This window comes from Filicampus tigris, chromosome 11 (genome assembly GCF_054856515.1).
Source record: "Filicampus tigris isolate MCC_2025a chromosome 11, RoL_Ftig_1.0, whole genome shotgun sequence".
In the NCBI taxonomy this organism is placed as follows: domain Eukaryota; kingdom Metazoa; phylum Chordata; class Actinopteri; order Syngnathiformes; family Syngnathidae; genus Filicampus; species Filicampus tigris.
Genome location: NC_141227.1, coordinates 8,409,358 through 8,423,442, shown reverse-complemented (window position 1 = coordinate 8,423,442; position 14,085 = coordinate 8,409,358). Strand labels below are relative to the sequence as shown.

The 14,085-nt window shown below is 40.5% G+C and overlaps 1 protein-coding gene and 1 non-coding gene across 2 annotated transcripts; one reads left to right on the top strand and one right to left on the bottom strand.

Moving 5' to 3' along the window:
• Positions 1-2,408: 2,408 nt before the first annotated feature.
• Positions 2,409-2,707, top strand: LOC147139624 (signal recognition particle RNA). The gene has a single exon (XR_015088834.1).
• A 4,790-nt stretch (positions 2,708-7,497) lies between these two features.
• On the bottom strand, positions 7,498-13,057 carry pdlim1 (PDZ and LIM domain 1 (elfin)). The gene is made up of 7 exons (XM_086045921.1): positions 12,832-13,057; positions 11,737-11,888; positions 10,905-10,989; positions 10,134-10,318; positions 9,294-9,439; positions 8,973-9,090; positions 7,498-8,099 (listed from the first exon to the last, which is right to left on the bottom strand). The coding sequence occupies exons 1-7, from the start codon at positions 12,922-12,924 to the stop codon at positions 7,913-7,915; spliced, it is 966 nt and encodes a 321-aa protein (XP_085902047.1). The 5' UTR covers positions 12,925-13,057; the 3' UTR covers positions 7,498-7,912.
• Positions 13,058-14,085: the final 1,028 nt, after the last annotated feature.

The window sequence follows — 14,085 nt, the reverse complement described above, 5'->3', positions numbered from 1 at the left end:
ATAAAATACCATAAGGATCCTGGAGTTTTTATACATTCTTTTAACCATTTTACTTTAAATGTATAGTTCAAGTCCATAAAGTCCAATAATTCAAATCCACCTTCGGCTTTTGGCACAGTAGTCTTCTTCAGATGATGATGCTTATTTTTCCCTACCAAATTAGCAAACAACTTATTAAGTCCTTACTTGTGGAATTACTAACATCAAGGGACAAAGCTGGGTATACAAATCTTGAGACACCTTCAGCTTTAGGTAAAAGGACTCTTCCCAAAATTGATAAGTCTCTTTGAAGCCATAAATTTAATATTGTTTTAGTTTTCAGTAGTTTGGGGGAGAAGTTACCGGTAAGTATTTGGCGCTCCTTAACATTGATAAAGATACTGTACTGAACACACTTTTTAACTGGGAAATCACATAAAGCTGGTACGTCCGTTTGGTATAAACAAATAATTTCACATTTTGATTTGTTCAATTTGAACCCAGATGCAGATGAAAAGTCATCGACTAGTGAAATTGCATGTTGAATTTGCTGTTTGTCTCTAAGAATAATGCTGTATCATCAGCTAGTTGGGTCAATCTAATTTCCCTATCAAAAGCCTTATCAGGTTTAGGTATTAAAGTTATTACACCTTGTTTCATACTCATGGACATTTCTTAACAAAGCATTCTTTGAATAATGCGAATAGATGATTTTCAATAATATCCCAAAAATATACATAGAAATCTACTGATAGTCCATCATTTCCTGGGGATTTATGTTTTTTCATTCCAAGAATAGCCTCAGATATTTCTGGAATTCAGAACTTCTGGAAAATCTACAATTTGGAAATTGGTTGTCCACAGCATAATTTAAAGTGTTCTGAGATAGACGGTATAAATTCTTTAACCAAATCAATGAACTTATCACAATCACTGATACAAGAGTTTGATTCATATAAAGAAGCAAAAAAATTCTCCAACATATTTTGAAATGTCTAAATAATTGGTGGTTATGTTATCTTTTATTTTAAGGGCTGAAATATTATTTCTTTTTTGATTACGTTTCTCCAGAGCAAAAAAAATAACTAAAATTTCTCTCGCCAAATTCCATCCATTTGGCTCTTGACCTTATAAAGGCTCCTTTAGCCATATTAATATATGCAGCATCTATTTCCTCTTTTAATTTTTTCAATTCAATCACTTCATCCTCTGATAGATTATCTTTTTCCAATAAATAATTTAATGCATTCATGGTATCAATTTCTTTAGTTGAATTAGCTTTTTTAATTCCCTTACTGCGTCTCATTGTTAATTCTCTAACTTTGAATTTAAAGTATTCCCATCTTTGTATTGGATTCATTTCAATATTCTGGAGTATCTGTCCTGCAATTTTGTTGACCATATCACAAAGTATTTTGGCATTCAATAAGTTATTTAATTTCTAGAAACCACGTAATTTACTTTTTTGTTTAGAACCAACCCAAAAAATAGTAACTAATTTGTGATCAGATAGTGGCGCAAAATCATGAGAAGACTGGAGGACACGCTGGAGGAATACACCGCAACGACAGTGTATACATTGCATCTCAAGGCTCATCACATTTTCCTTCACGGCTACAATCTCCGCTGCATTTTTAACGACCATTTCTTCAAACTTGGAGAAGCGGTCATTCAGCCCATTGATAGTCTTTAAGACAGAGGTGTCCAAACTTGGTCCTCAAGGGCATGTGTCCTGCCTGTGTTCCAGCTCTCCTTGCTGCAACACACCTGATTTAAATGATCAGCTCATCGGCAGGCTTTGAAGAAGCTTGATAACGATCATGACCTCTTGAATCAGGTGCGTTGCAGCAGGGCTAGATGGAAAACAGGCAGGACACCGGCCCTTCAGGGCCGAGTTTGGACACCCCTGCTTTAAGATATCAGCGTTGGAAACGGTATCTTCTTTTTTCGTTTCTGCAACTTCAAGACGGGTCTTTTTTGAGTCAGGACCCTTAAGAGGACTCGGGGGAAGAGGTGTACATAAACTTGGAAAAGAGTCATAGGTCTCCATGTTTGTTATCAATCCAATCTTCTTTTTGCGTCCCTTTTGGCCATAAAGTTAGCTCGGCTGCTAACAGTAACACAAGCGAACACGCTTGACAGACACGACGTGAGAACAACTCTGTACCGTCTTCTTTGAACTGGCACCCCCACAAACAATACACGAAAACAAGTGTATTGTTTCACCTTTTAAATAACATCGTTTGAGTCCATTTCAATTGCTTTGGCGGTCCGGTACTCCTCAAAAGTTCACGAGCCCAAGAGAGAACGTCCATACATGTCGCCATCTTGATCCGACCATATCCTCCACCACTAGATGACGTTGTCATACTCCCCTGGACAACATATATGCAATCAAGTCAAATTCGCTACGAGTGCCGGTGTATTTCGCCGGGTGCGGTGGCGCGCGCCAGTAATCCAAGCCACCGGGAGGCTGAGGCTGTCGGATGGTTTGAGCTCAGGGGTTCTGAGCTGCAGCGGACTATGTCGAGCGGGTGTCCGCGCTAAGTTCGGTATCGATATGGTGCTCCCGGGGGAGCTCGGGACCACCAGGTCGCCTGAGGAGGGGTGCACCGGCCCAGGTCGGAAACGGAGCAGGTCAAAGCCCCCGTACTGCTCAGTAGCGAGTTCGCACCTGTGAATAGACGCCGCAGTGCAGCCTGGTCAATACAACAAGACGCAGTCTTTTATACTTCCTCTCTCTTTACCAAAAACTCACACAAACTTCAAATAGCAGCCAAGAAGCCTTCTTATAGTGCACTTCTCACCTCACAATTATCAGTTTTTGTATGTCCTACACTGCCACCTGCTGGAGGAAGCCGGTGACTGCGTTTTCGAGTCATCGTATAAGCAGTAGAGCCAGGTGAGATTGGCTGGTGACCAAGACCAGGGTTTACACCTCCTTTCGTCCAGTCAGCCAGCTGGGTTTGGTTCTAACCCACGTGTGACCCTAAAACGAGGACAAGCGGGATATAGTAATTGGATGAATGGGAGTGAAGGAAAACAGACGGTTCAGATTTACCTGCAGATGATGATCTCATTCGGCAATGAGTCCATTTGTTCAAATGTGTTAATTGCATAATCCCCTCCACCATGACTCTCTGTTGCGCTGTAAATACAGTTGAGTTGAGATGGCTTCCTATATGATTCTGTAATTCTTTTATTAGCTTTTTCTAGCAAAGCATTTTTCCTCGCTAATGAACATAACATTTATATTCCATTAGTGGTTATTTCTGATGTGTTCATTTTAGACTGGTTTAACTACTTTTACTTATGCATGACAGCTGAATGTAAAACTGACTTTCTGTCATATACAGTTAGTGAGTCTTAATGTGCAAACGTTCTGAAAGCTCTGAAAAAGTTCTGTTACGAATTGGAACCTTTTGCATACATGGAGCCATCCATGTTTGATTTCATTCTGGTTGACTCGTGAGTTTATAGTGACACCTTGCCATTTTCACATCGCTGTTGTGCCATTATTATTGTACGGTATTTTACACCAGTCCCTCTGCATCATTTGCACACGAGTACATTTGTGTATGCACCTTAAATGTGTATGTGTATTAGAATGTCTTTTGCTTGTACGATCAGTGACATCACCAACCAGCAATTAATTCCTTGTGGGTTTTAACATACTTGGCCAGTAAAGATGATTCTGATTCTGATTTATTATACCACAACATATTCATTTCATGGTGACTCTCTGGGATGCATCCAAATTATAAAGATAATAATTTTCAGTTTAAATTTAAACTGTCAGAAAGTTATTCATTTAACAATATGTCTCTTGCTTGAAGCGTAGAGCTCATTTGGAAAAGGTATGAGTGTTAAGTGTATGTTTATTTCGGTCTTTAATGACGTGAAAAGCACATTTGGTCTTTTATGCACGACCCAAATCCATCAAAGAACATGGGAAATTGGTCAAGACGCAACCAGACCAAAGAGAATCTTTGTGCACGCGCAGCCACATGTGCTTGAACAAAATAAAGACAAAACGTCTCCAGAGGACAACTATTCCACTGTAATTGGTGTACACTGGCTTCAAAAGCTGAGGTGAGATGTACAATGCATTGCTTGTGAAAGGAAACTCCAAAGCACATTAAAAGTGAATTCGTTTTTGTGTAAAGTGTTTTCAGGGTCATTCCGGTCACGACGCGCGCACCTCTCCAAAAGCGCACACGTCTCCAAAGGCGCACTCCATACTTTCTAAAAGACAGTCACATTGTTGAAGGGTTTCACAAGAGCTGTACATATGGCATCCGGGTTGCAATTAAATGTTTTTAAGATGTTTTCCCTTTCTTGAAGAAGTTTCCCTTTCCCTTTCTCTCTCCCGGCAGCTCTCAGGCAGAAGGAGCGAGAGGAGGGGGGGGGTGCATTGAATGGCGTCCCTGATAACAATCTGGTCAGCGAGTTGTTGGACTTGGATTGGCCTGCTCAAAACGTCCTTCAAACAAAAAGCTGAAGACGAAAATAAAGCCCCACCTGGTACCTCTGTTTGATAAAATATAAATAGATTTGGTTTAATAAATAAGCAAAGGAGAGCGTGAAGTAGTCGGGGAGTACATACGAGGCGCATCGTGCAGGTATCACCTGCTCTGGCGCTTGGTAATTGTATTGTTAAATATTATTAAATCACTTTTCGTAGCAGCTCTGCTGTCATATCTGCTTATATGGGTGCTTATGTTTGCCCACACTTTGCATAACAAGCAGGATAATACAGGACACTGATAAAAAAAAAAAAAAAAAAAAAAACAAGCGAAGACGGACGCGATTGCTTAAACCAACACCTGTCCCGTCATATCCCAGTATGGATATGACATTGTTGATTATTTGCAAAGTGGGGGTATTTCGTTTACCTTAGACATTTTCTTTCCTTTTACAATTGCAAGTCAACGTCTCGTATCTCGCTCGTGTATTTGTCCACTTTATTGACAGCATATGGGGTTCAGCTTGTCCCCAAAATACACATTTGGACAGAAAACTAAGGAGGGTTTTTATCCTTAAACCGGCAATTACGTTTGAGATCTGGTAACCCCCCTCCCCCCCAGCACAAGACAAGTCAATTAAGGACTTTAGCTGACAGTTTATGGGCCTTTGAGTTCTGGAAAATCTAACTTTGTTCTAACTTGCACCACTTGTTAGTTTGGCTTGAAGATGCGGCGATATCTTTCAATTATGGTCTGTTTGCGCAGTCGTAGTCTCACATCGAGTTTAATTGGTTATGTCACACAAGAGCAGCCCTTGTACTCCACATCCCAACACCAGGGCTTACATTTGCAAATGTTTTTTGGGGAGCTGGCACCATGCGTAACAGTCTTTGTCCAACTCGCAACAGTTGCGCTCCAACGCTTTAAGGCCATTTTTTTCCTTGAACATTTATGGTTAAACCATTATAGTGTCGATTCATATATATGCATTGTTTGGAACATATGTTGAGACTCAAGCAAGAACAAAAGTAGCTGAGATTTATTGGCTGATGCCATTTTGAGCTTGCGTTGTATATGCACCCCAAATACGCATTAGGATACCTAATTTCCAAAACAACCTCCGAGTTTTGATGCATTTTGTCTCATTTGTGAAATATCCGCTTATCTTTCCATTTATTTTATGACTACGTTTTATCTATTGCTGGTCTGACTCTGTGCACCCGGGTGCGTAAAAGGCGCCATCACACAAGCAAACGTCAAACGTATGAATACAAAACCACACATTGTGCTATTTTAAGCAGGGGTAAATGAAGCCAAAACGACGTGTTGTAACTTAACATCACATTAAATATTATACTATTTCTCAATGATCGTATCTTGACTTCTCTATTTGTCTTTTCGAAGACTTTTCGCCTCTTATCCGTCTTCTAAACAGAGCATGCATTCCAGTTGCCATCGATTCAATGCCCTGAGAAAGAAATGACCTGGATGAATGAGAATTTCCACAAGTACGATATTCTGCATATTAACAGTGAGAAATTATTTCATAACCCTTTCCTCATGAAAGGTCTCTGACTCAGATGACTTGAACATACAAGCAAGCAAGGAAAAAAAGCAAAAGGATCAAATAGGCTACAGCACCGGACTTCACAAAATCCAACCAAAGTTCAGCAGGTAAAGTCTAAGAATCGTGTTATAAATTAGTTTTATTTAATTTATTAACTAACTTCACTTTCACTTCTTGCTTTCTCAAAACCGCATAGAACACACAAAGAGACAGTAGTGAGGCTGATGAGGGGGAGAGGGTGCAAGACATGCTGCCTGAAAGCTGATTGGCCCCCTGACACATGCTGTTGATTCAGGCGCACAAAAAGATAAGATAAAGGCCTTATAAAATGACAGGGATGCGCATCTAGCATTCAGTCTTCTACCTCCTGTTGCCAAAGGGAATAAGCCACAGGTACGTGCAAGTGTCTTTCCTTCGTACGTGTTCATGAAAAATGTAATGGTCAGTTTTGATTGACATTGCCAGAATTATTATTATTAGTATTACTTTATGTTTATAGCATAGTTTTAGTAGATACTTTTCAGTATTATGCAGATTACGTCTATAAACTAAACACCCGATACACATTTTGTCAACTTAACACCATCTGAAGCTGAACATTATTTCTACAGATTTGTAATATAACTCTCGTTTGGATTGTGCAGAAGTACGATTATGTATTAAATGCTTATGATTAATCGAAATTGAGCAGTAAGGTGTAAATTGCTAAAATGTTTCAGAACATGATTTTACGTATTGTTAAATTCCGCAGGCCAAACTGTAATGATTGCACTTCATTTAAATAGGATGTTTCCCAAAGAGCAGTGGGCGCTAAGTGACGTGCACACATCCAGCAGCCAAGTGACGCACAGTCGTCCAAATGCGCACCGCGCAAAAGACTACAGTGAACATGCGCGTCAAAAAGAAACGCGCCAAGGCAAATGTGCGCATTCCGCACTGCGAGGCAGACGCCGGGTGAAGGCCAACGACAGAGAGCGTCACCGGATGCACAACCTCAACTCCGCTCTGAACACGCTCAGAAACATCTTGCCAGCTCTGCCCGAAGACGCCAAAATGACCAAGATAGAAACTCTGCGTTTCGCCCACAACTACATCTGGGCCCTGACTGAGACTTTGCGTACAGAGCAACAGGCACACACGGCAGACTACCTGCCTGCCCTCAGCCGGGCCGGTACACATGCCAACGAGACTCACTTGGCACAATCTGATCGGAATTGTTGTGCCTCACCACCCTTTTATCCCAAGCTACGCTACAGTGAGACAGAGCTCAGGCATGAGTGGCAATATTAAATTTCCAATGCCCACATTTGTATGATCACTTTCACTGTTATGGGCGCAAACACCTTTAGCTATTTATTTTGCATCATACACATGATTTCATCGTTTCATCCGCTTTTTCTTCCAGCTATATTTGATTGGTCTTGTTGAAGATGTAGCCCTTCATTTAGTTTCACAGGCATTCAAATAGAGAAAAGAGGCACCTCCTTAATAAAAAATATTTATTTGGCAGTTGTGAAAATGTTTTGGAAATATTTTTGTATAATTTGTTCTATTCAATAAAAACGATACAAAAATCAAGCATTTTGTGTGTTGTCAAGCTGAGTCCCTTGTTGGTTAAGGATAAAAAAGGATCATAAAACAAACATCCACAAAAACAGTGGTTCGTTTCCCGTGAATACTGCACTAATTATAATTCAAATCAGTGGCAAAACAGGAATGTACTGTAATCTGAAAGTATGAAGCATTTACGTGTTGCATATGCCAAAGTTCTTATGTGCAAATCAACATATTCCATCCACTCTTCCAGTGTCTGTGCAAGAAGAGTGTACTAAGTAAAAGCTATATGCCTTGAATTGTCCTAAAACTTGCGTGCAGTCTGAGGCTAAGGTCCTTGATCCCGCTACTTGGGGAAAACCGTGACCACGTCGTAGCCCTCGGGCGGGGTCATTCGCTCGCGTGCATGCGTCTCGCAGTAAATCTGGTCCTCCACAAAGAAATGTCCCTTCTGTTTCAAGTTGACATCACAGTCTGTGCAGGTGTAGCACTCAGGGTGTCGGAACTTGTCACGCAGCTTCACCAACATCCCCCTGAGTCACAGAAGTCAACAATTCAATCTCCACTCCAAGACAAACTAGGCTCACTTTCATATTCAGTTGAACGTATATGGAATGAAATGAATGAATACATGAACTATTCAGTAAAAAGTAAATATAAGCACTAACTTGCTGCTACTTCGCCAAGCGTTTGTTTTTGCATTATGATTACTACCAATTTAACTATCACAGCATTTTGGCAGTGATTCTTAGTTGATACTTTTCAGCACGCTTTCTCAAATTTAGGCTTAGGACTCAATTTCAGTTTTTATTGCAGGGCTCCCAAAATACTTGCCCCATTTATTGAGATGCACGCAAGTAGTTTGTGGTAGAAAAAAAGCCCCCCTCGCCCCCTTTTTTGTCTTTTTTTTACAGTGGTCACTTATGATTGTCTAGCAGTCCATCCAGAGTGTACCCCACAGTCCAAAGTAGCTTGGCTCGGCTCCAACCTCATCCTTGGCCCTTAGTGAATTATAATTTTTTCCTCCAGGCACTTACTTTAGTGGCATTAAAAAAAAAAAAACTTAATTCTAATAAATGAATGCCTGCTTTGTTCTACATCATTAATATCATGGCAATCAATGTGTTATGCATTAATTAGGTTTCTAATTTGTACTTCAGCACACAGTAGCATTGTCGTACTGAGAGGTAACCTTGCCTTAAAAGTGAAAGCATACCTTTGCCTTAACACCAACAGGTTGGACTTTTTCAATTGCAAATGAAGTCGAGCAAGACACGACCCCAACGTTAACTAGCATGGCTGCAATTGGCCACATGGTGACGCCAGAGTAAAAGATTAGAACAGACGAGTACGCAAGCTCTAAAATGTAATTATGTTGTTGGGACCTTCAAGACTTAAATACTTACACAACCCCTGATCCACATTTATCACAGATGGGAAGCTTCTCAGCATTCCCAACGGAAGAGCCAATCTTTGTTGTCGGAGCTTTCACACTCCTGAACCCTGATGGTCTGTCAGAATTACCTACAAACAGCAAACGCACACAAACACCACCTTAGCGTTACTTTGCATTGGGACCTCATCTTTTATTCTATATAACTGGTAGCCTGTTATTACATTTACAGGACTATATAACATGTAATCAAACCTGTTAACATTTGCTGATGAAACCAGACTGTACATCATTAAAGGATTATAAGGCAAAAAGGAGCAACTGTGGTCCGTACCCGTTTCAAGAATCTCCTGTAGCACCTTGAAGGAAGCAGACTGTCGGGGAGGCTCGTCGGACTCCTGGTTCTCCTGCAACATTTTGTAGACCTCGGAATCTGCCGCGATAGCTGGTCGCTTGGTGTTTTTTTCTGGATCTGTAGCTCTGCAAGGCAGGTGTCAACAGAGTTGGTTTTGTATGTACCACAAACAAAAGATCTTCTCAAAGCAAAATGGTACACATGATCTTTCCACGTGTTGAAATAACATTGCATCACATGAAGCAGTATGCTAAAGTGTTTTGACATAACATTGCATTACATGAAACATTGTGCTAAAGCGGGCAAACAACAAGCCAGGAGTTTCACTAAAAGTAATTAAAAGGCAAATGATACTTTAAGTAGAAAGGAAATGATATAGAAATCAACAGCTTAAACAGCATTTTGATGGCAGATCAAACGCAATCATCTAAAATTAACAAATAACTTGTGACAAAAGGTTTGAAAAACTCATCGCAGCTGCTGCAGATGCTCTTGCTATTGCGAAAGCACAGCATCCAGAACCCTAAACCATCACTGACCCTGACACTAAAACCCCAACACCCCTGGTTCAAGTTCACTCTGAACCCTTTGGAAAGGTTCAGAGCATTTAGAATATATGATCATTTCCCATATACAGTGGACCCCCAATATTTGGGACATGCTCTCTAATAGCAAAAATCAGTGAATAATTGATGCCTAGTCAATTGCATTTGGTTGGGGGGTGTTAACCCAAAATATCTTGAATAAGCGAGGCTATACTGCTAATAAGCGCTTTCCATTAAAAAAAAAAAAGAAAAAAAAAAGAGGCTTCATTCTTACACAGTGTCGGACTCATTGGTGGTTGTCAAGGTTTTGACTTCGTCCACAGCCGAGTTGAAGTTCTGGATATTCTCTGAGGAGTAGAGGCCAGCTGGGTTGTTGTACTGGTTAGTCACAACCTTGGAACCAAAACCAGAGAATGGCAGAGCACTCCTGTTGTGGGCGGAGCCTATTTGTTTCACTTCCTGACAAAGACAGATACAATAATGTTAAAGATTCGTGTGAAATTGTGTGTAACAGTTGTAAAACAAAGCTATCTTTTTGGGTTTTTTTTAGCAACACAGCAATATGCTCATGTTTCAAGCATCCCATAGGGAAATTACAGAACAGACTGACAGCAAGCCGAGTCACAGATCAAGCAGGTCACAACACAATCGTTTGAACAAATAAACGAGTGAGAAGGCATCCAAGTGACAAATTGCATACAGGCATTCAACACGCGTGTTTGTGACAAAACTGCACAGCAACTAAACAGGGTGGCCTGCGGAGGACACAGAGTCAGCGACACATCCCACTGGCCTTTGCTTTCCACTCAGTAGACAGGAACTGAGTCTTGCGTCAGAGCTTGGCAGATAAACTACTGTCGTCTAGGAAACCTCCTGTTGGGAAGTAAACGATAATGACCTCATCGTTGGCTGCAGGGGTGCGGCGAGGAAAGCGTTCAGACTCGCAGAAAACTGTACGACTACCGGTAAGTTGAATCTGATCATTTCCCTCTTAATGACAGAGGAAGTAAGTTCCAGTTTAGATGTTGAGTCTGCAGTCACGCACCCGGGGTTCTGATGCAAGATTCATCTTGTAGGGATGCGACTTTCCTTCATCTGATGAAAGTGGTGACCACAACTTATTTTCTGATCTGAAACATAGTGTAAAGATCACGTTTATTGAGGGGCAATAGTCATTTACAATCATCATCACATTGATTCCAAGCCTGTAAGTGTTTTCATGCGTATTGACACAGCAACACAAAATACCAGTGCCTTTCAATGAAACATGATCGTTGCCTCTATAATTTTGGAATATATCTCTGTGCATATTGTTGTATGCTCTGTTTGTATGCGTTGCTGCTCAGTGTGTATTAATGACGTAGTTGTTGAAAGGTTTGTCATTATCTTAACATCTACACAAATTCCCATTAGCCCGCACCCTTTCATAACACAAAATTCTATGGTTTTGTTGATTTTGATGTGTTTACTAGAAAGGTTCAACTGGGAGTGACAAAATAGAGCTTGAAGCAAGCATGCCTTGCTTCTTATTTGGAGACTTGCTGATCAAGTGACTGAGACCAGAGGCTATTGGACATTTTAAAATGTATGTTTTAATAAGTTTAAGTTTGTTTGTATAGGTTTACATGTGTTCAAAGGATTTGGGAGGGGTAATACAAAAAAAATGCTTACATCACCATATTAAATATAAACGAGAGTTCACTGTACTGCAATAAATATCTAATGAGAGAATATTGTGCACATGGATGAGGGCTGAGTAAAACAATGCTCTTTATAAGATTTGAAACATTATGTTAGCCCCATAACACCTGAATTGGGTGTTAGCTGTCGTCTCTTGTAAATGTTCATAAGGTGTAATGATATGAAAGATCACTTACCTGTCTATAGAAAGTGCCATCTCCTGTATACACCCCTTTATTTTGTTCTGTGCTTCCAAGTGAGTCATGTTGTCTGTGGCTTCACCATCAATAGCTAAGATCACATCACCAATACAGAGGTTGGCCTCGGCAGCTTTGCTTCCAGGTGTCACCTGCAGAGAGACATGTGATGTTTTTTTAAAAAAAATTTTTTAAACCAAATCTCTAATTTCAACGTAGGCTTTCACACAAATCGCTGCTGCTACTCAGGATAACTGACATTCATACACTGACCTGAATGAGGGTTATTGTTTGTTTAGAGTACAAACACACACAGGCAGAGTTGGATGTGGGTCAGACACTATTGAAAATAAAGTCCTGAAGACAAGAAACTCTGGCACAGCTCAGGAATTCGTAATCATGTTTAATGGGTGGGGAGGACCGAGCACCGAGACACAAATAGCAGCCGCCATTCTACTAAAATCAACAGAGCAGTGAAAACATACTATATTCAAACTCATTGGCCAACCTTGAGAAAGATACAAATGCTTGTTGTAATTGATAATAACATATTAAAAGTATTCTCATTATTGTAGTTTTAGTTTATAGGGATATATAAGATCACTGAATCTTTTTGTGAACAGTCTCCAATATTTTGGTTATCAGAGGGGCAAAATACAATAATAGAAAAAGGCCCCAGTATGAGCCAGTACACCAGCGCTTAAGATGCGTTCAAGGACCCCTGAACAAAAGGGTATCTAATCGATTATTTTACTTTATTTTGCTCTACGTTTTAAGTTTACAGCTACAAACATCAGAACAAAACACTCCAACTAACTTTCAAACAAAAAAAACGTTGGAAAAACTCCTAGCAGAAATCGTTAAACTTAATTTCTTTAAGTAAAATTATACAACTCGCATGCAGAACGAGCTAACAGCTATACAGTATTAGCAAATAACACGCACAAACAATTCAACGTTCACGACGCGTCACCACGGGCAGCTGGTTGTTAGATTCGAGTTCGGCGAGTTAGTTAAGTGTTTTTCAGTCCACTAGGGACAAGCCCAGGTGTGCTTGACGCAACTTGTGATTTGCTGTTATTCATCCAAACTTACCCGGGAAATAGTCAGAGGTTGCTCGAAGTCCTTTCCTCCGACCAGCCTGAATCCCCACGGCCCAGGACCCTGCACCACCACCCGCAGAGGCATAACTAATGTCAAGTTGCGTACAAACGACTTCCAATACGCTAAAAGTAGCTGTCACTCGCTCTTGTTGCTCGTGCGAATAACCTGTGACGTGCTCAATGGCCAGGAGGCCTGCAGGCATTAGAGGGGCGGGGTGGAGGCTTTAGAGGGCGGGGCCTCAGGTTAGTGGGATGACCAGGTTCGGGAAGCCGGATTCGAGGATTGTCTATTCCAGATCATGGCTCGCCACTGATATATGAAGAGTAAACTCAGCCGGTCACGTGACGCCAGTACGTCTGCAAACCCCGTTTCCTCAACAGCACATCTTTTAAATATCAAATATCAAAAGAAATGACCAGGCTATTTGAGAAGAAGTTTTTATTTTATTTATTTTTCTCAAATAAGTCAACTTGCTGTACTGAACCGCATGCATGCAATGCATTCAAATCTGGACCCCATTCATTAGTAGCTAGAAGCTTACTTTTTATTTTTGCATGATTTGTTTACTTTTATCACCCCTTATTGAAATCGTAAATCTGCATTTGAAGGCGCGTGGTCGTTTCGTACACTACAGTACTGAAAATGTTCAAGAGTGACCCCTCTCTAAATTAAACGATCTCACGTTTGAAGCAGATTTGACAGGGCTGTGGGTGCGGTCACTCCTGTTCCATTCAAGTTTACCATTTATGGTAGAGCTTTAATCCCAGGATGTGGAATGTGCCGCTCCCAAATCTTGAATTCCTTTCAGGATTGCTGCTCAAGTGGAGTGAGAAAGCTCCTGTATGTTGACGGAATTACGTGTTTTTTATGTGTTTACGAACAAACCAAAAGTAGTCAACCAGTGTGAACTTGAAAAGTGTCAATATATTGAAAAGAAAACAAAACATTAACCTGACATAAATGCAAACATAAATGTTCTGGCGCGTTTGGATATTTTAATTATTTTTAACAAACGTTAATAGTTGTGCTTACTGGGCATTAGCGTACGTAGTGGTGGTACGTCTGTCTATAGTTCTGAGGTTAAGGGTTCAGATCCAGTTATTCTAAATTTTCCCAAATTATGCATGTTAGGTTACGTGGCATAATTTGATCCAAACTGTTTATACATTTGAATCTCAATTGAATTTGAATGTGAATTGTGTGCCCTGCCTCTCACCAAAAGTCAGATCAATCTCAACTGTGACC